Below are 22,680 nucleotides of genomic sequence, written 5' to 3' on the forward strand. Positions count from 1 at the left end.
TTTTAAAGATGAACCTGACTTCTGGTCTCCAATCAGTGCTCACTGTCTGCACCTGCAGTCACTGTGCGGGGCTTGTACTATGTTTTCTTAGGACTAGAAAATGGAACACACATTTTGCATCACAGTACTAATGAAATAAAGTACAAATACAAAGGGCATAGAGCTTTCATTTCTATCGTTCTCTTTATCCATTCAGTTTCTTATGGATTTAAATAACATAATGTCCACAAGCCTTTAAAATGACTGAGCCAGTGATTATTGTCCCAAGTATTCTTCATCGTAGATATCCATAAACCATGAGCTCTTCCTGGATCATGTTTGAAATCCACTGAGCTATGTAAAAGATTCATTTTTCTGCCGTTCTCTTATTTAACAGCAGGCGGCTGAGGGACCTGACTTACTGACTGCTCTGCAAGCCACGCGCTAACTTATGTATATTTTGTACACATTATGTAACTATCATTTACAATAAGGGGATTTTATCACAGAGGCTTAAAGTCTCAAATCTGTACTTAAAAACAAAATAACAAAGCAGTCTTCCTTGCACTTGATTGGTTGATGTAGTTTTAGTGCAGATTCACAGCTGCTAAGCGCCGTTAGTAAATAACTTTCACTCTTTGGCTAATGTTTCACACAAGCGTGTTCTGCATATGTAACCCAGCTGAATCCATGCATCCATAGCAATTTAGGGCCGTACCCAACTCTGTCATCTCTCCATTTGCAGCCAAAGGGACGGCACTTGGTTGATAAGGGGGTATTTGACATACAGATGTGTTGATATTTGCTGAAGTCAAATCTAGTGCCCGGCATCTTTTTTGCTGAATAACATCTGAGTCACAGATAGGATGCGCAAGGAGACTGTGCGGTTTAGTTTTATACAGGACACTTGCACAGTATGTCTGTGTGCAACTGAGTCTCTATGGGTGAAATTTAATAGGATGAGAGATTCAGAAAGTGAGAGATATGGTAAGAAATCTTCAGGTTTTTAAAGTGGCAATCATTTACACTGCAAAATCAAACTGGTTTTGCAGTGTAAATGATTGCCGCTTAAAAAAAAAAAACCTGGAGATTTCTTACCAAATCTCTCACTTTCTGAATCTCTCACCCTATTAAATTTCACCCTCTATATCTGTATACAATTTTCTGCAATGTAGCAGCAGCAGCTTTTTCCCAATACAAGCACCATTGTGCTTATACTGGAAAAACACACAATACACAATATCAAATGAAACCACACAGTCTCCTCGTGCGTCCTAGTCCATTTAATTGTGACTAAGGCCCTAATTCAATACCATATGCTGGGCTGCAGATTCACAACCATAGCTATTATCGAATGACTGCACATGCGCACAGATCATAGTGTGCATGCGAGAGGTGTGGCTGCGACAAAAGCCAGCGTTGGCCATGTAATTCTGGCCGTACACAGGATGATTGACAGGCGGCCCGCAGTTGGGGGAGGCCCCGGCTGTTTTCAGGAAGTGTCTGGAGAAAACGCAGCCATTTTAATGGAGGCACCTGCTCCGATTTGCCATATTTTATCTCCGCGCGGAGTAAGTCACAGGCTACTCAACTGCTGAACACTGGGTAGGGGGAGGGCGATCTATAAGATGGTGAATGGATTTGCACATATTGGCAGGGCTGTATGGGTAGGGGATTGTGCGCTCTCATATGTGCGATATATGGATTCAGGCAGTTGGAATGGAATTATGGCTGATTTACATGCAGCTCTGACCCGACCCTCTATCTCTGTACAGTAATACTAAAACCATAATTAGTGAAAACTAACAATAAAGGCCAATTATGAGCCAGTAAGAAGTAGCTGCATCTGTGCTTTAAAGTAGATCTAGCTTTCATTCATACAGCATAGTCTCCATGAACGTACATTTGCTGAGTACCAGGGATGTGAGTGAAGCTCGCTGCCTGCCTTCCACTCATGAGGTTCTGGTTCCTAGTGAATTGGTCTTGTGGCTATTGGTTCTGGCCGCATTTCTATTTAGTGTGGATGATAGATCCACTTTAAAGCAGTGATTGGAAATACATTTGATGCGGTGTTTTGGCATACCATAGAAAAGGTTGTGTTCCTGTGAACCTCGCCAGGCTGTGGTACAGCAGTTGGAACCACTCCATACAGTGGCACACTGGGCAGTGCCAGGGATATTAAGAGCCGCCACATTTCCTTTAACATACACATGCCTGTACAAAGATGCACTGCCTTTTAATAACGTGTATTTATCTTTAAATTTCACGGACAGAACTCTCCGAATAACATGAGTCTGAGTAACCAGCCAGGCACGCCAAGAGATGACGGAGAAATGGGTGGAAATTTCTTAAACCCCTTTCAGAGCGAAAGTGTAAGTGTTTTGTGTGTTACTTAATAAGGCAGGATGTCCCTTTCTGGCTGCACTTTATTTAGAAGACCAAGCACCATATTTGTTCACCATGTCCTAGGCATAGGTCAGCAGCCATGGTAAATTGACACCTCGTTCAGCCAGCGTGGTGTCAAGTGAGGTCATGTCTTCTCAGGAGAACATGATTGGTACCTGATTTGGTTTCTGAGCTGTTGTATTATTGGATTATCTCTCATGATTGGGGAACTACCTAATGCTTTGCTATTATGAAGTAAATTTATAAGAGGCCTTTATAAAATATATCAATTTATGCCTGTCCAGAACATCAGTAGAACCTTGCCTGTTCCTCCTTTCTCCATAATCTATTTAAACGTTTCCCATCATAACACTCATCAATGATAGCCTTCAACTTCAAGCACACATTATTTTTTCAATGGCTCAGTCATTTTCTCAGATTAAAATTGTTTGAAATCCTGCGAACATCCCCATCGGGATGGGGACGGTATTTTCCCTGGATGTCGGGGAGGTATGTTCCCTTCTCCAGTGCTCTGCAGAGCAGCAGTGTAACTGTGCTATATGCACCAGCCGCTGGCTGTGAGTGTGAGATCTGGGGGGACTGGGATAAGGGACAGTGGGGCAGGCATATTACGCCTGGTAAAATGATAAAGTGGAAGGTGGTAACCAACCAGCCAATCAGTTGTATTTTAAAAATGACTCTTTTTATCACCACTGTATTACTTTACCAGGCTTAATACATCTTCCTCCATGTACGTAATGTTCCTCAAATTTAGGGCCATACTTAAGCTAAGGTTAAAAGCCCTAACATATAATTTATTGTTAACTCAGTTCTCTTGCACATTTGGTGATCTAATATTTCACACTTATTCTAATGACAGCATCATGTAAAATGCTTAAAGTTATGGATGTTACATACTAAAACAAAGTAGCAACATTTAAGGGATAAGGGGCAGGATGCACTAACTAAAAAATTCCACCCAGCGCCGCCCAGCACTGACACCACCACCCCCCCCCCCCCCCCCCCCCCTGCTCCTCACCTGTGTCCGAGCAGCACAGTGCTGTGCTGCCCAGACCAGTGTCCTCTTCCTCCCCACACTGTACATTCTCTTCTGGGTACAGGGAGGAGGAGGAGAGTCTGCCCTGCAGCAGCATCAGTGTTGGGTAAGGGAGGAAGGGGGAGCCGCCGGGAACCCATTGCACATCATCAGTGTGACCCAAAAGGCCACTCTTAACGCAAGAGCTGTCTTTGTGATAATTATCGCATATGTTAGTGCAATAGTTATCTATGCGGTAGCCAGCGATGTGCAGCGGGCTGGGGCTGTGGATCTTAGTACATCCCGCTCTGCTCCTGCATTCAGTACCATACAAGTCAGCTTTAAAGAGACAGCACATACTGTAGAACCTTGAAGTAGATGGGCTATGACCACTACTCTACTGAATCCACACTAGAAAGAAGTCAGGTTGATTTCTTATAATGTATAAGGTGAAAATAAATACATTGCAAAATAAGGCAAGTTCCTTGAATTGCTAAACTGTATGGCATAGAGTTAAACTGTTCTAGTAAGTCATGCTACACACAAGTCCTGTCATTATTTACCAAATATAAAAGATATTGCTGCGTGTAGGCAGCACATAAGGGTGTTACCTAGGTTGATATTAGAATCTAGAAAAAGCTGTCCGGAAAGGAATTTGTACATGTTAGCCAGAGGTGGACCCAGTGCTGCTATTTGTGCAGTTGAGTGATTTTATTTGGACTGTGCACATGCAGTGATTGGTTAGCGATGATGGGGCAGTAAGGATTTATTTGCACAGTGAGTGACCGGTAGTGACATTTGTGAGCGGTAATGGGTGTGTCTTGGGGCTGTTTCGGAAGCATGTATGAGCCTGCATCTGCATCGTCGTATATAGTTGTAAAGGCCACGGATTATGGGGGTTATTCTAGTTCACTCTTTCTGACAAAATCCTTCTTAGATGGACAAAACCATGTGCACTGCAGGTGGGGCAGATGTAACTTGTGCAGAGAGAATTAGATTTGGGTGGGGTTTTACTTCAAAGTGAGATCTATATTGCAGTGTAAAAATAAAGCAGCCAGTATTTACCGTGCACAGAAACAAAATAACTCACCCAAATCTAATTTTCTCTGCACATTTTACATCTGCCCCCCTGCAGTGCACATGGTTTTGTCCATCTAAGAAGGATTTTGTCAGAAAGAGTGAACTAGAATAACCCCCTATATGCAACAGATATTCTGAGGAACATTATGGTTACTCAAAGGTCCGACACCACTGTACGCAAACGGCATTAGTATATTTTCACATAACTGTTACATTTTCTGTACCCCTGAACCAGGCCTAATGTTAGTTGCTCTGGGTTTATATTTAACAAACTAACAATCTCTTTTATAGTCAATTATAATGCGCTTGATAAAAGCTTAAACTGAAGGTATTCGCAGAACATTTTGACGCACGCAGGGAGGGGGTTTGAGTGCCCAGAAACAACATACTGATTTTTTTTTTTTCCAGAGACTTAAACATTATATTTGTATATAATATGTTTTAGTAAATTAAAATAAAATAGAATATACATACAGGTATGACATTACGAAGGTGCTTGATGACAAATATTAATAAAGCCTTTCTAATGAATTGATATGTTGCATACTCAGGAATTTCTTTGGTTCACTACACAAAATGGCGGCATTCACAATGTACGGGAAGGCAAGGGCGCTTTAAATATTCAAATGATGTGTATGTTATATCCTGAAGCAGCACCTTATTTCCTTTTGCAGCACTAACTACTGCATTCCTCTCTACAGTATTCCCCTAGCATGACAATGAGTGTGTGAGTCCACCGTCTTGTCTCGTCATGAAGACCGCAGTGAGTTAGCCCTCTTCACAGACCTACCACCGAGGAGAACCATTCATCATCACCTAAGGATCCTGGTCCCCGTCACACGAAACCTTTCTTTTCTTTATGTTGCCATTTACCATGTTTGTGAAGAAGCCGGGTCCAAGCGTAAACTCAAGCAGCTGTAAAGAGTGGCATACGTAAAAATTGCCCTAAACCGAACTGCAATTTTATCATCTGTACATATATATAAATATATATAAATATATATATATTCCCACAGGACATTGTAAAAGGATATTATCACATGTCATCTTAAGTAGCAAGATATAGAGACTTCTGTTCCATTTTTTTTTTTCTCTTCACGTTTACATTTTGAATTATAAATTGTCGCATTTTCTCCCTGAACTATTTTGTGCTGTGTATATCACTGCTTAATAAGTTATTTTTTAAAGTAAACTCAAATGTCGTTCTGGTTTTTTGTAAATGTCTGCAATCATGGATAGGAATAAAATGCTTATGAGTGCTTTTATTAAATTGCTTTTGATACAAGTTATCCTATTATTAATTGACTGATGGGGTTTAGGAAATTCCGTTCTGTCACTTGAGAGACTTGTGTAAAGGTGCAGTTTTGTATATAAATTCTGAAAACTTCATGAATGACACCATGACTTGATTATTTTGGTACATTGCAAAAAAAAAACGGGGGGGGGGGGGGGGTTGTCATTGAAGTGGTTGATATCACGTAGATTAGGACAAACAGAAATAAAGTGACTTGTTTTCTAATAACACTATAGTGTGGAAACTACACTGACCACAACTGGAAACACAAAACATGTTAATTGAAACAGAACAGGATATTACATATTGCTTGCAAATGAATTGGCAACAGAGGAGAGGAGTTGACTCCAGTGCATAAAATATCTGCAGGACGCTTATCGGAGAGTGATAAGAATACATCTACACCAGGGATTCCATCAGACAATAAAAATAATGACAGGACCCCAGCAAGTTACTGCAGAAGGCCATCACGTCACATGTGTAGTCAGCAGACAGCACATACATGGCAGCATTGTGGAGGCACAGAGAGATGGGAGGAGTCTAAAATAACAGACCATTCAACAGATCTAGAAGACTCCTTGAATCACTGACTGAGATTAGAAAAGTCATCAGCCTGATAGTCAGTAACATGGAGTCGAGACCCCATGCTGAGAAGGTCAGGATCCACTTTGGAGTCAGGACCCACTGTTTGAGCACCACTGATCTACACGTTAGTACTGGATCCCAGCAGAACTACAGGTGGTCCTGAAGACAACTATACAACATTGCAATCTCGTTTGCCTCCATGTACCCTGATTTGTCTCTGAAGCAATTGACTAACTGAGAAGTAAGGGGACTCATTAAGTATACACTTAGTGCCTTAATCAGACCTGTTCGGATGGCTGCAAATTAGCAGGACGTCCGTATCTTTATTTTTCGCTGGTCATACGCATGCCTATTGACAGACGGCCAATGTTTGGGGGGTGGTGTCTGGGCAATTTAATGGGAGAGAAATACAGATAAAAAAAAAGTTGTGGGCAAGAGTATTCCAATGGCGCAATGCAGCCTCAGAAATGAATCTTCCCAGGTGTCACAGACCCCTCAAAATAACAATATGGAAAAGGGGGATTGAAAGAGTCTCTTCAGGTGGTGCATAACCTAATAGTTAAATTAAACAGTCCTTATCAGTTTCCCGTATGTGGGGTGATCTTCTTTTCTTAGGTAAAGTGTTCTGTGAATGATGACTTTAGATCAGGGATGGGGAACCTTCGGCCCTCCAGCTGTTGTTAAGCTACACATCCTAGCATGCCCTGGTACAGTTTTGCTATTTGGCCATGCTAAAACTGTTGCAGGGCATTCTGGGATGTGTGGTTTAACAACATTTGGAGGGCCGAAGGTTCCCCATCCCTGCTTTAGATAGTGGTTTTTAATTCATGTGTGAAGGAAAAAAAAAGTATAATTCGTGAAAAAGTAATCTGTCAAAATCAAACCGAAGATGATGGGTGTATCCAACTCACGCTAAGGTGGAGTATTTTCCAACACCTAGTGGTTTCTTTTCATCCATGTAATGTGATACTCTTCATAAATCCTGATATAATATGGTGCTTTAAACCATGCTCCAGAGTATGCAAAAAGAATCCATAAAAATAACAATGTGTAGATCGGCTTAAAAAATAAGGTAAGTGTGATACAGTATGTGTTTGTCTAGATTCGATGTACCTCACTCACCATTTGAGGTGAGTGAGGTATATGAAGGTATCTTTTTTAATTTTTTTAAGGATAATTTAACGGGTATACCCAAACTCACAGCATGTATAAATATGCAGATGTATAAAGGTTTCTTTCTGGACCGCAGGAGGTTACATTAAGCATCTAGTCAGGATAGGGTGGCTGGGGTGGTCAGCGTACCAAAACTCACATGAAACAAGATGTGTAAATTCCTATAAGGGTTTCTTTTCTGGGTTCCTGTCACCACCAGAAGGAGAGACCTCCAGTGTGTAATAACGAATTATACAGGGATCACGTAATTAAAATGCCTTGTATGTTCTTTCTAGAAGGTTCCCACCTAGTATGTTCTTCCTAGAGGGTTGCCCCTTCTTTTAAGAGCAAAAACAACCCACCTACAGAAGTATACAGTAACATATTAAATAGAATATGAGAGAATGCTGAGGCCCAGTGGGGTATAGTTACCATAGGTGTAGGGATTGCAGCTGCTATGAGGCCCAGACTCCCTGTCGGTTACATGCGTTATATACATATTTTCATTAGTCGGAAGAAGTGGGTTTTGAGGGATTTATTGAAGCAATGTCTGTTACAATAAAAAGCAAAGTGTACTGTAGTCTACAGCAGCGGGTACCGACCTCTGTTCCCAATACCTAGAACAGTTCACATTTTCCAGGTCTCCACACACAAGTGAAATAATTAGCTCCACCTGTACTTGAAGACCGAGGTTGGGAACCACTGATCTACACAGTTTCTGGCAGTCTACTTATTCAACCCATATACATTTGTATAAGCCAGGCATGTCCAAACTATGGCTCTCCAGCTGTGGTGAAACTACATGTCCCATCATGCCTTGTCACAGTTTTGTTATTAGGGAATGCTAAAACTTTGGCAAGGCGTGCTGGGATGTGTAGTTTCACAACAGCTGGAGGGCCATAGTTTGGGCATGCCTGGTATAAGCTATAGTAAGGATGTGGTTAACACTGCGCTCTCCTTCCGAACCAACTTGAGTAGCAACCCAGTGATTCGTTTGTGTGTTATAAGATACAATGTAAGAGTAATATAAAAAAAGTAGTAAGGCAATGAAATGTGTGCAAAAAAACTTCAGTGCGTTTATTGCTACACTGTACAAAATATGTGACAACTGTGACACAATGTACCAATATGTACAAGTGTGACAGAAGGGGAGGGTGGTGGGGGATGATTGGGGTACCAGGCTTGCCCGGGGCAGTGTGGGCAGCTAGGTGGATCAAGTCTTTTTAGTTCCTTATATCGTGTCCAATCCTGAGTATAGATCAAGAGTACATTGGGACGTCTGTAAGGAGAAAAATACACAGGGAGGTGGTGCAGGGGGCTGGCGTCCCATCTCCCCGCAGTGCACCGCTCACCTGTGTCTGATGTCTGTGTGAGATCGGTCCCACGCAGTCTGTGTGCCTCTGTTGCTCCCGCCCTGACTCAGGCAGCTGTGCCGCTGTGTCCTGAGCCCGGCTCTGCGGTCTGTCTGAGGCGCGACTTCCTGGTGTCGGCGCCTGGTCAGCGCCGTACCCGGCGTCGTTTCAGCAGTGTATTAGCCGCAGGCTCAACTCCCAGCCGGGAGGAGACTAGATGGATGGTGATAGGAATGAAGAGTACATGTTGCTGTGATGTCCTGCAATTGTCCAACGCGTTTCAACCGTATAGGTCTTTTTCAAGGATGTTTGATGTTCAGTAATGACCCGGTATTTAAGGTGGAGTGTCCCACCCCCTTTCACCTGTGATAGGTCATCTGGTGTCACATGCAGATGTTAATCTGAAGTGCACACAGGTGTGTGACTGCTAGATTGCTGGTGAAAGAAGATGTGAAGCGAATCACTCTATTCATCTAACTTGATTGGGCTGTTGATGAAGGAAGATGATTATAAGGAGGGGTGGAATAACTACCCCAAGGTGCCATTATTAAACTCAATATTTAACCCCCCTGGATGAAGTGTCTTCAGGGTAAATATCCAGTAAAGTTCTCTTCTGTTCAATGCTTCTGTGTGATCACCACCCCTCCAATTTATGCTAGGTGCTTCTATGGCGAAAAAACAAAAACACACCAGCATACCACACTAGAGCCATCGCATACACATACGCAGATATTCAATTTAAGTGACACCACACTCTCAAAAGAACAACTTGATGTCCTATCAAAAGGACTCAAGTTTGCTCCGACAAAACAACCAGACAAATTCAACACTTATTGTGACCTACAATCTTTTACACGAAAACTATGTTTAAAAAAATATTTCATGACCAACCCCATCATACGCAATAGCAACCAGACATCGGACACCTACCAACACACCGCTCTCAGACCCAAATCCACGTTCAATCCCACACACATCAAAAGCCACCAGATCAAAACATTTGAAACTCTTGTCACTGAGGATATAGATCGCATGGAAAACAAAAAAAACAAATACAACATACACAAAAAGAACATGACTAAAAGGGAAAGGGAAGCACTTAAGGACTTAGAAACCAACCACAATCTGATAATAAAACCAGCAGATAAAGGGGGGGGGATAGTTATCCTGAACAAGACTGACTACACCACTGAATCCCTGAGACTACTGGATGACAAGACTACATACACAACATTACCGAGCGACCCCACAACCAGGTTCAAACAGGAACTAGATGACTTACTACATACAGGACACAGCAAAGGAATACTCAACAAATCAGAATATAACTACATCAGACAACAACATCCCAAAATCCCAGTCTTTTACTATTTACCTAAGATACACAAAAACCTGCAGAACCCTCCAGGGAGACCAATTATCTCTGGAATTGGCTCCATCACTTCAAACCTGGCACAGTACACGGACACCTTTTTACAGGATATAGTCAAAACACTACCATCATACATCAGGGACACCACCGATATCATCACTACACTACAAACAATAGACTGGAAGGAGGACTACTGGCTGGTAACCAGTGATGTAACGTCCTTATACACTGTCATCAAGCACAACCAAGGGATAGACAGCACCAGACATTTTCTACAAAAAGCACAAAACCTGCAGCATGACCAAATACAATTCCTCATCGACTCCATCGACTTCATACTTCATCATAATTACACATGGTTTAATAACACATTTTATTTACAGACCACCGGGACCGCCATGGGATCAAAAGTGGCGCCCAGTTATGCTAACCTATTCATGGGTAAGTGGGAGGAGGACTTCATCTGGGGGGAGCGTGACTGGGCCGCCAATTTGATCCTATGGCGACGCTACATTGATGACTGTATATTTATTTGGAAAGGGACGTTCGACTCTCTCCAACACTTTTTGTTACATCTGAACACAAACGACAGAAACCTACAGTTCACTTCACAAGCCAGCCAAACTTCAGTTCAGTTTCTCGATCTTGAGATCTTTATCGAATCCAATAACATACACACAAAAACATTCAGGAAAAATGTGGACGTTAACAGTTATATTTTATACACAAGCGGACATTTCAAAACTTGGTTACAAAACATTCCAAAAGGACAGTTCCGCCGTATCAAGCGGAACTGTTCCAAGACAGATGACTTCCATACACAATCTAACGAACTCAAGGAACAGTTCCTTGAGAAACTATATGACAGAGACGTTGTAGAAAAAGCCTACAGTGACATCACCAAAATGGACAGAGCCACTACTCTAACCAGCAAGCACCCGACCAATACAGAAGACACACACGAATTGACTTTCATCACCCAATTCAATCACTCATCCACACAAATTAAAAAAATACTACAGAAACACTGGCACATTCTAAGACAGGACCACCAACTCAATGACTTACTGCCAGACAGACCAAGACTCGTCTTTAGGAAGGCACCTGACCTAAAACGAAAACTTGTTAAAAATCACATAAAACCTAAGGAAAGTATACAAACCAGACTAATTGACAGAAAGGGTTTCTTTCAGTGTGGTCGCTGCACAGGGTGCAAAAACATTTCAAGCCCCACCACAAAAGGTGCACTGACGTGGACATCTAACACCATCAACCACACTTTTAGACACAAACAACACCTCTCCTGTGAAAACAAGGGGGTCATCTACCTTTTGAGGTGCCCATGTGGTATGGAGTATGTGGGGAGAACCACACGGCCCCTCAAAGTTAGGATATATGAACATATCCGCAACATTAAACTGGGTTGTGAACAACACAGTGTATCGATGCACTTCAAGACCGCACACTGTTCTAACCCCGCTGGTTTATTTTTCACCGCCATAGAAGCACCTAGCATAAATTGGAGGGGTGGTGATCACACAGAAGCATTGAACAGGAGAGAACTTTACTGGATATTTACCCTGAAGACACTTCATCCAGGGGGGTTAAATATTGAGTTTAATAATGGCACCTTGGGGTAGTTATTCCACCCCTCCTTATAATCATCTTCCTTCATCAACAGCCCAATCAAGTTAGATGAATAGAGTGATTCGCTTCACATCTTCTTTCACCAGCAATCTAGCAGTCACACACCTGTGTGCACTTCAGATTAACATCTGCATGTGACACCAGATGACCTATCACAGGTGAAAGGGGGTGGGACACTCCACCTTAAATAAAGACTTGATCCACCTAGCTGCCCACACTGCCCCGGGCAAGCCTGGTACCCCAATCATCCCCCACCACCCTCCCCTTCTGTCACACTTGTACATATTGGTACATTGTGTCACAGTTGTCACATATTTTGTACAGTGTAGCAATAAACGCACTGAAGTTTTTTTGCACACATTTCATTGCCTTACTACTTTTTTTATATTACTCTTACATTGTATCTTATAACACACAAACAAATCACTGGGTTGCTACTCAAGTTGGTTCGGAAGGAGAGCGCAGTGTTAACCACATCCTTACTAAAGATACCCTGTGAGCTAGGACAGCTCAATACACTGCAGCCCCTTCACACAGCAGTACCTTGAGCGCTGACAAAACCCCCCAATTACTACTGGTATAAGCTATAGCATGAGCGAATATGCCAAATTCCATTCATAAGATGATCCCCATCAAATGATTTTTTCACTGTTTACACTCATCTGAGGCTCAGAATAGCCAGGGACTTACTCAGTGGCTGAAATGAAATCAGCCTGATGGAGGCTAGAGCCTCCTTTAAAATGCTTGGGCATGCCAGTGTTCTCCTAAGCCAGGGCTGGGCAACACCGGCCCTCCAGATGTTAATGAACTACACATCCCAGGATGCTTTGCATTAGTTTTCCTATGTGGCCATGCTGAAACTGATGCAAGGCATGCTGGGATGTGTAGTTCATTAACATATGGAGGGCCGGTGTTGCCCAGCCCTGTCCTAAGCACTATTAGCGGTTTTTCTTAGCACTCCCATTAAGCAGCCAGTTACCACCCCCAGACACTGGCTTCCGGTCATGCACCTAGTAAACTGCTAGCGAAGGAAAAAAGCAGTATTTCTTCACTAGCAGGCGCAACACATGTGCAATTTGTAATTGTCCGCTGTGCAAAGCAACGATCAGGTCTGAATCCGGCGTTTGTCCAAGTTTGCAAACGTGGGTGTTTGGGCATTTTTCTATACACGAACATTTAAACACAGGAATTTACCTAGAATCGTTTCTGCAAACACCCATGAAATGAGCAAACTCTGAGCAAAATGCACTTTTCAAATGCCTCCAAGTTGACCTCAATGAACCTTGTGGTTAGCCACAGTTACCACAATAAACTTCTATGAAGATTTTCCAACACAGAAGTGTTTGGCAACCAGTGACTAACATTGCTGTATCATTAAGCCAATCAGGGGAGCGGCACTATGTGGTGCTCCCTGATTTGTTGGGGGGTCTCATAGCCACATGGAGGCTGGCATTTGGGAAAGTGGATCTATGTAGACACATATATCCGCTATGTCCTTGGGTCCATGTATAGCGATTTTCTTTTTAACCCTTGGGATGCCTACTTTGGAACGAAAAGGACCGATCTACACTGGAATAGGTGAGTATGATATTGGTTTCTTCCAGTACTATACTTTTCACTGTGCTTTTCTATTGTCTCTATTGCACAAGAGGACGTGAATAGCTAAGGGGGTTGTAGGTAAATATGTGTGAGTGTGCAAGGGTGTTTAAAAAAATGTAACTTTATATGGTGTGTGTCCTGTCTGTATTTTAATATTTCTTTTACAGGGGGACTACAGGTACCAGCTGACTCTTTAATGTCCAATATGCTGGTACTTGTGGTTCTTCAAGTACCAGCATGTGGGGGAGACTTGCTGGGACCTGTAGCTCCACCTTTGAAAGAGCATATTGATTCTATTTTTTACACTTAAATTCCTGTCAACTAAGCGCTCTCGCATACCAGGAGTTCCAAGGATAGGACAAGGCTTCAGCCCTGGCCTTTTGCGTCCCTGGATCAGTTATTTATTTATTAAAAGTTTCTTATATAGCGCATACATATTCCGCAGCGCTTTACAGAGTATAGTTGAACATTCACATCAGTCCCTGCCCCAGTGGAGCTTACAATCTATATTCCCTACCACATGTACACGCGCACACAGACATTCTAGGGTTAATTGTTGTTGGAAGCCAATTGACCTACCAGTATATTTTTGGATTGTGGGAGGAAACCGGAGTTGAACCACTCTCCCTGGGAAACTCCAGCCATGGCTGGCTAGGTGGGGGGTGGGGAGGGGGTGTTATTTTTATGGCCGCATGGACCAATATTAGTGTGTACCTGGGTACAGCCTGATGCTGATTTCAAAATATGGGTGACCCCAGTGTATTTTTCACCCATATTTTTATAACTAAGAATGGTCCAAGAGCCTGGTGCAGGTTATTTAAATACAAATAGACCTCACGCATCCCCCCCCCCCCCCCCTCTCTAGTTTTAGGGATTCAGTATTAAATCCCGGCAGTCGGGATCCCGGCGTTCAAAATCCTAACCGCTGAAATCCCGACAAGGGGGGGCGTGGATCGCCCCCCCCCTTGCGGGCTCGCTGCGCTCGCCACGTAGTGGGGCCCGGTGCCTCGCTACACTAATTTATTCTCCCTCCGAGGGTGTCGTGGACACCCACAGAGGGAGAAAGTGTCGGGATTTCGTCTGTCGGGATTTTGAACGCCGGGATCCTGACCGCCGGGATCTACACTGCATCCCAGTTTTAGAACCAGGACTATCTCAAAGCATACCTCCCAACTGTCCCAATTTTTGGGACATTCCTGCACACCGCCTGGGGCAGGCAGTGTTCAGCAGAGGGGGGGCAGTTGTGCGTTACCCGTGAACAGGCGCTGTGCCAGATGGGCTGAGGACATGGCCATGCCCCCACAGTGGCAAAAAGGTGTGACCTCTCAGGAGCATCCCAAGTATAGGTCATGCCCCCTGGACGCTAGGCCATGCACCCAAAATTCCAGGCGTGCCCAGTGCCCCGATTCCCATTAATCTTACATTGGGAGGTATGTCAAAGAGCCCAGAGCTGGTTATGTTTGTGTGTGTGTGTGGGGGGGGGGGGGGGGGCGGCACTGGTTATGTTTGTGTGTGTGTGTTTTACATGTTTCAACAGAGACACACTGCACAGAACTCAATGTGTGCAAGCTTCAAGCACTGATACATTCACCTTCGGAAAACATGATTAACTAAAATATAGGAACACAGGTGATTTGGACCAGACATGAGACTTTACTGTGTATTATCTCGGTCAAACATGGGTGAAATATGATCCTGTGTAATTTTTCCAATATACAATATAGTTATAAAAATATGAAATTGTTATAAATCAAATTAGTAGCTTGACAATTGCTGTAATGAGGAAAGGTGCACATCACTGGCATTTAGGACATATGGGAAAATACAAAGGGCAGCTGCTGCATGTATATGGATATGTGCTATCTGAACAGTAACTGCTGTTTGGCACTGACTGCACCTCTGCATCCCCCAAGCCTGTACTGGGAACATTGTACATGCTCGTGTAACAGCTGGATTTCAGTTTCATAACGAAGATATTGGTGCCTGGCAACAGCAACAGACCTAGAAACTGTTAAGCTCTGCGGCTCATTACTGTGATAATTATAATCCATATCCAGAAAGTATGTTGTCTATGGGGGGAAAGTCATTCTGCGAAATACCATATTGTTTTCACCTAAACTGTAATTTTCTATCACAAAATACTGAACAGAGATTTGGGCATACACAAGAATAGCGGGAACGGTCTATTTCATTATTTATGATGACTGGAAGTTTTTCACAATTTAACCTCATACTGACCAGGCCAAATACCACATACTGTATATAAACCGCTGATTTAACCAATAACACTTAATAGTTGTTTATATAAGTGGTTCCCAAACGTTTTTGAATCATCGCATGCTAAGGTATCAATAAAAAAAAATCATGGCCCTCCTAGGCTAAAAGTTTCTAATTGATACATTAAAAAAATTATTAAGTAAATTATTTATATGTCCTCCATAGGTTCAGTTATGTGGTGAGTATCAGGATTGACTTCTGTTTGTCCACATACTGTACTATACAGTAGTTTGTTAATAGAAGTATTTGTTTTGCCTGTTACATTGACCATAAAGAATTTGAATTGGTCATCTACCACCAATCCAAGGCACCCTTGCTAGTGTTCCAAGGTGCCACAACTCACAGTCTGGGAACCACTGGATGCTGGGTACACATGCGACATCGCTCACAGACATATCGTGTCGGCTGTGCAACACAGCTGATGCCCGATATAGGTATAGAAATACCGGTGCATCGTTTTGTGTGTGCGGGCGATCCAGTGACCATCGGTACACATTTACAGGAACTGGTTATTGACAGATGAACTGGGAGGGGAAATGTAAGTGCACCATCCCTGTTGTGACGTCAGGCCAAACGGATTGGGCAGTTTGTAAGACAGTTTGCCTGATCTGCTGAGAGATATATCTGCCAGTGTATACCCTGCTTTACAGAGCTAAGTGGGTTATTCAGAAAACAACACAAAAAGCAGCGCTCACAATCAATGATGAGTGAATCAGATTTCGAAAAATATATAATCAATTTATTAAAAAACAATATTAAAAATACATATATAGCAGCATTTTCATAACATGTGAATGGATCATACGCAGATGTTATGGTGTACACTGATACCAAATTTTTTTTAGGAATGAATAAACATGAAAAATGTTTTAAAAACAGTAAAGGTGACCAGATCTCACGTGTGTAGGAATATCCCCATCCGGGGTGGAGGAATGATGGAACCCGCACTGTCCACACTGTAGTAGTCCCAATATTGTGATGGAGTCCAAGGCCTTGATAAAGCTGACGTTTGGACAGCGAAACGCGTTGGTATTGCTGGTGCCAGATCCTGGATAATACTTTGGAGGCTTCACCTGCTCAATCGTCTGACCACCACCTTTCCCAAACAAGCATTGGAAGTCTACGGCTTAATTCAACCTTTCAATTAACCTGGACACCCGGCCACGAGGTTGAAGGTAGGCTCACATAACATCAGCCACTCCCTCGGTGTGCCTACAGGATTACAAATCGCCGTTCATTGGACTCCATCACAATATTGGGACTACTACAGTGTGGACAGTGCGGGTTCCATCATTCCTCCACCCCGGATGGGGATATTCCTACACACGTGAGATCTGGTCACCTTTACTGTTTTTAAAACATTTTTCATGTTTATTCATTCCTAAAAAAAAAAAAAAATTTTGTATCAGTGTACACCATAACATCTGTGTATGATCCATTCACATGTTATGAAAATGCTGCTATATATGTATTTTTAATATTGTTTTTTAATAAATTGTTAATATATTTTTCGAAATCTGATTCACTCATCATTGATTGTGAGCGCTGCTTTTTGTGTTTTTTTCTGTTTTTTCCATATTTGTGTGGGGACTGACCCTCCCCACCCAAGCAGCTGCTCCCATTGAGGCAACAACTCTAATTTAAGGGCTCCCAAGAGTATACACAATAGTGTATACCCATCCTTTTGGTACACATTAAGTGGGTTATTCAGACCTGATTGCAGCTCTGTGGTTTCACAAGAAGAGCCATTATCGATCCGCTATACATTGACAGACAGGCCTGGTGACCGGAGGGGCCCAAAGGCTGCTGAGTCCTACATGACCCTCCGCACTCAAATGTGGGTGGTGGTGTAGACTGATTGGCTGGGCACCCAGATGCCCGGCCCTGCCAATCAGTCTACACCACCACCCACATCAAAAGATTATGCAGGCGGTTCTAATGTCACTTGTCGATCGATCCGCGCCACACACCCCCTCACCTGTGTCTGGGCAGCCTCAGGCTGTGCTGCCCAGACCAGTGACCTCCTCCTCCCTGCACCGTTTCCGGGTGCAGGGAGGAGGAAGCTGAGCCCTCACAGCCGGGTAAGGGTTCAGGGAGGGAGGAGGGGCCCGCAGCACATCGCCGCCCATCACCTTTGCTTTAATAATCACATATGTTACTGCATATGTGACACATGACCCATTCCATTAGGTACAAAATGGTCTGTTCCTGGACTTCCTGCCAGTGGCAGTTACAGAGGTTGGACTCCAGCACAGTCCAATGTTCAAAGAGGGGGGTCATATCAACTGCCAGTGACTCCAGGACAGTGATGTTTTGGGTGGCAGTAGGTGTGGCTCCCCTTTTTGAATATTGGACTTTGCTGCAGCCTCACCTCTGCAACTGCTACTGGTAGGGAAGTCCAGAAACAGAGCATTTTGTACCTAATGGAATGGGTCATGTTGGAGGGTATATATGTGATTATTAACAATGCGGATGCCGGCGATGTGCGGCCGGGGTTTTTAGAGAATCCCGCCCATTGTGAGGTGTTTGAACTATGCTGTGACACCTGTATGCGGCAATGCTGTAACTGTGCTACAAAATAAAGACCAAGACTTCATCTTATCCAATATATGTGATTGCTTGTCACACTGTGTATGTATGTACTGTACTCGCAGCCCTAATCCATTATAGCACCAGAAGAGAGTGCTAAAGGAGTTTGTTTCTGTCTTAAATGGGTCCCTTATTTATTTATTTACAGTATCTTATATAGAGCAGCAGATTCTGTTGCGCTTTACCATTGGAGACAACAGTGATTAAACAAACTGGGTGGATACAAACCGACATGGAGGTAGGAGGGCCCTGCTCGCAAGCTTACAATCTATAGCCCTTAATACTAAAAGGGTGCAAATTCACATCCATGCTAGTAACCCTGATCCCGCCTTGCGAATGGTGGTACGCCGGCCCACCATTCGCAAGGTGCGTACGTTCGCACTGGCTGCAAATGGATGTTTTACACAAACATCCATTCGCGTGCCACTGGGACCCTCCCACATCTTTCGATGGTCGGCAACCATCAAAAGATGTGGCAGGTGCATGCATATGTAAGGTTGATCTGAGCAACCTTACATATGCGTGTACGCTTGGGGGGAAGTGGGTGGGCCTGCCCCCCGCATGTCCATCACGGCTCCTGTGCGAGGAGACCAGAATCAGGTCCATTGTGTAGTGGGTACCCAGCATAATAGTGAGAGGTACAGTTGTCATGGCAATGCATACAAAGAATAATATAGTAATTAGGAAGATTGCATAAGTTGTGGTATTATGGTATTAAATGTTAAACCGGTTTATGTTTGTCCAAATATAAAAGAAAAAGCATAGTAGAGGATAAGGGTTCATGTTGCAGTTGGCTAAGAAGGCTGTGAAACCTTATATCCATGGAAAGTTTCCTTACAGTCCGAGGTCACCTTGGAATATAAATATAAATAAAACATTGGAACCCTTTATTCCACAGAACAGACGTACGTCCAAATAGTATTTTCTGATGATGGAAATTTATAATACAAATATAGCTATTCTGTGATCATGTGCAGTACACATATCCTAATGTAGTGCACCAAGGTGAACATAGACTGCACAATGGAACACTAATCCATATCAAAGGCTGAATACAGTGCCAAAGCTGGTACATTTTGTACCCTGTGTTGGCACCACCCCCAAAATATGACATCAACTTGTTTGGGCATCGGGCCACCAAAACCAGGAAATACAGTACTGTCAGGCGGCTGTTCAGGCTGTTGGGTGGGTGCTAGGGGTGGCCATTGGTGCAGTCACCATCAATGGTGATACTGCAACCAGCCATCGATAGGTCCTCGAGATCTACCAACGGTCCACGTTTTCCAGGTTACCTAGCTGGGGCACAGCTGTAGTCATTACTAACGGTCACATTACCAGATCACCTAGCTGGTGCACAGCTGTAGTCATTACTAACTGTCACATTTTAAAACCTGCTGCATTCATTCCTACTATAGATCCACAGGTTGCCTAGAAAACATGCACCGTTGGTAGATCTTGAGGACAGGTTTGGCCACCCCTGTAATAAACTATGTGATGGATGACCATTGATAGTGTTACCTATCGATTGTCATCCATTTTCTTTTTCTGACTGGCCCGTGGGCCAATCAGATTGTGGCTTCATAGGTGTTGGAGCGATTCTCCATGTCCTGGCACTTTCAAAGAAAAACAAAAATTAAACATAGCAAAATTATTCAACATTGGCCATAAACCATCAATGAATTTGAATCATCGATGGTCGATGGCTATCCCAAGTGGGTGCTCTTGGAGTTGCTGTTAGTGCACCAGTCCACACAAGTTACATCCATGGTGGACTATAACTGAGCTGAACAATATACAGAAAATAATTTCAACATCACCTTTTGTCCATCATGTTCCCTCTGTACAGGAGGCTGTTATGTTAGTGAGAAAGAAGGCAGTGACTGACTAGAATGTCTTTTCTGACTTGCTCTGCATAAAATAAGTATCGATGGGTGGATTTATACATAAGGGCAGGACACCATTGATTGCTGAGTGTCTTAAACCAGGGGTAGCAGAGCTACCAAAAGTTAACGTTTTCCAGGTCTCTTCAAAGAATCACAAGTGAAGTATTGAGCTCCACCTGTGGATATTTTAAAATGTGTCAGACAGTAATGAGTTCACCTGCGTACATGTGAGGTGTGCTGGAAAACGTGAACTGTTGGTAGCTCTCGAGGACTGTAGTTGGCTACCACTGCCTTAAACCATGGTTTATGTTTTTCACATGTGCAGTCGTTGGCTCAACCATCAATATTCTACCATCAGCTGTCGATGGTGAAGTGCACTCGTAATCATACATCCAGAGTAAAGTCCAGGAATAGAGCATTGTGTCCCTTCTGGAATGGGTCATGTTGGGAGGCATGGGTTATGCAGCTGGCCGTTGGTGTCAATGTAGTTTGTTTAGTCTTGTATGGGGCTGGCCATCGATGGGTTATACATTGACGTTACCACCGTCTTCATGGTGTATATCCATCTGTAAGGTAACCATTGTTTTCACCCACTAATGGACACCTCTGATTAAGTGTCAAGTGAGGTACAGGCTCACCTAACGAGGGTGTCACGGGGTGGAGCTAGGTTCCGTCTCTTGTCGGGAAACCATCTGGTCTTCCTCTCATCAATAATAAAAGTAGTCACAATTGTTCATAAACCATCAATGATTTGATATCATCAATGGTTGATTGCCATCCTTAGTCCTGGATGTTACATCTGCCCCACCAGCAGTGCACATGGTTTTGCCCATTAGAGAGAGATTTTGTTGTTGCAAGTGAACCAGAATCAGGCCCTAAGTGTAGCTTTACAGGGGATGTGGCTGACAGCAGTCAGAATACTGATGCTGGCATCAGTGGCAAAACTATAAATTTTGCTCCCCCCCTGCCAAAAAGTTTGTGGCGCCCCCCCTCCAGGCTCCTCTCCAGCATGTTTCCCCAGCATGTGACATGATGACATCACATGCATAACGGAGAAGCTGAAGCAGGAGAGAGGAAGAGAGACCAGCATACACTGCTGCTTCCCTTGGCTCCGACGCATCCCAGGCCGCCCTAGCACACCCATCCGCCCTCCATCCTGTGCACAGTAGCCAATAGTCAGCTCTGTGTACAGTCAATGGAATCAGTGGGGGAATTTGTCATCTCTGCCATGGCCCCACCCGCGCTGCGGCTGAGGCAGTGCTCAGTAAGTGGGCAGCGGCAGGCAGCAGCATGTCAATGCGTCGAGCAGGTGCCGGCTCCCACACAGACCCTGCTGCTACTTGCTCCCCCAAGCGGCTGCTGGGGCTGCCTTATAGTAGTTACGCCACTGGCTGGCATCTCAACTAGAGGCCAGAAGACTGGAACTGGAATGCCAACACCAATGAGGATGCCAATGCTGGATCCCGATTGGCAACATCCCAAAAGTAAATATGCGTAGCAGGTAGGCATTAGTTTAGATTTAGGTACTAGAGTAGGACTTAGGGTTAGTCTAGGGGGGGGGGGGGTTAGGGTCAGGCTGCATGGAGGGGCGGCTAGGGTTAGATAGGTAGGTACATATGCTTAGACACTAATGGGGAGGGTAAAGGTGCGTACACACGGGGGGAGATATATTGCTCAGTGTCTCCTTTTCGTCAGCGACCAGAGATGGTCGCTGATGAAAAGGAACCTCTGCCGGGGGAGCTGCAGAGGTAATCAGCTGGTCGCAGGAGCAAGTTCCTGCGACCAGCGATTAAAAATGGGGCTGAAAACGGGAGCGCGCACCCGGCACTTTATCGCCGGGGCACACTCCCATCACTGGCAATATGGTCGCCAGCGACCATATTTCCAGCGATTTCAGCCCCTATCGAAAAACGCAAGAAAAAGAAAGCCACTGTGGTTTGCAAAAGAAGTAGCAAGTATTGTGAAAGCAAAAAAGTTGGCCTTTAAGAAATTTAAGCAGACGCAGAAGAATGAGGACAAAGAGATGTATCTTGTTAGACAGTTGGAGGCTAAGAAGGTAATCAGATGTGCAAAAGCACAGGCTGAAGAGAAAATGGCCCAGTCAGTGGGTAAAGGGGGGAAAACTTTTTTTAGGTATATAAGTGAAAGGAGAAAAACAAAAAGTGGAATAATTAGACTGAAGACAGAGAGTGGAAGTTTTCTTGAGGGGGACAATGTAATAGCAGATAATATTAATAATTATTTCTGCTCAGTATTCACTGCTGAAAGAGAGTGGAAGGGGCCACAGTTAAGTTGCAAGTATAGTCAGAAAACTGAGGGAGAGACAAGTACATTTACAGAGGAGAAAGTCCTCACAGAACTCTCAAAACTGAAAGTGGATAAATCAATGGGGCCAGATGGGATACATCCAAGGATACTAAAAGAGCTTAAAGGGGAGCTGGTAAAACCAA

General features: G+C 43.7%; 1 protein-coding gene across 3 annotated transcripts in view; it reads left to right on the top strand.

The window, feature by feature from the left end:
• SSBP2 (single stranded DNA binding protein 2) overlaps positions 1-5,765 on the top strand; it is a 189,873-nt gene extending 184,108 nt beyond the window's left edge. For 2 of the 3 annotated variants that reach the window (XM_083151850.1, XM_083151851.1), the window contains 2 exons: positions 2,253-2,351; positions 5,182-5,765. In XM_083151850.1, coding sequence (XP_083007976.1) covers positions 2,253-2,351; positions 5,182-5,211 — 129 coding nt within the window. In that variant the 3' untranslated portion in view covers positions 5,212-5,765. The remainder of the gene's footprint in view (positions 1-2,252; positions 2,352-5,181) is intronic. The other variant, XM_083151852.1, reaches the window with a different exon arrangement.
• Positions 5,766-22,680: the final 16,915 nt, after the last annotated feature.

This window comes from Crinia signifera, chromosome 1, assembly GCF_055691185.1.
Source record: "Crinia signifera chromosome 1, ASM5569118v1, whole genome shotgun sequence".
Taxonomy (NCBI): Eukaryota; Metazoa; Chordata; class Amphibia; order Anura; family Myobatrachidae; genus Crinia; species Crinia signifera.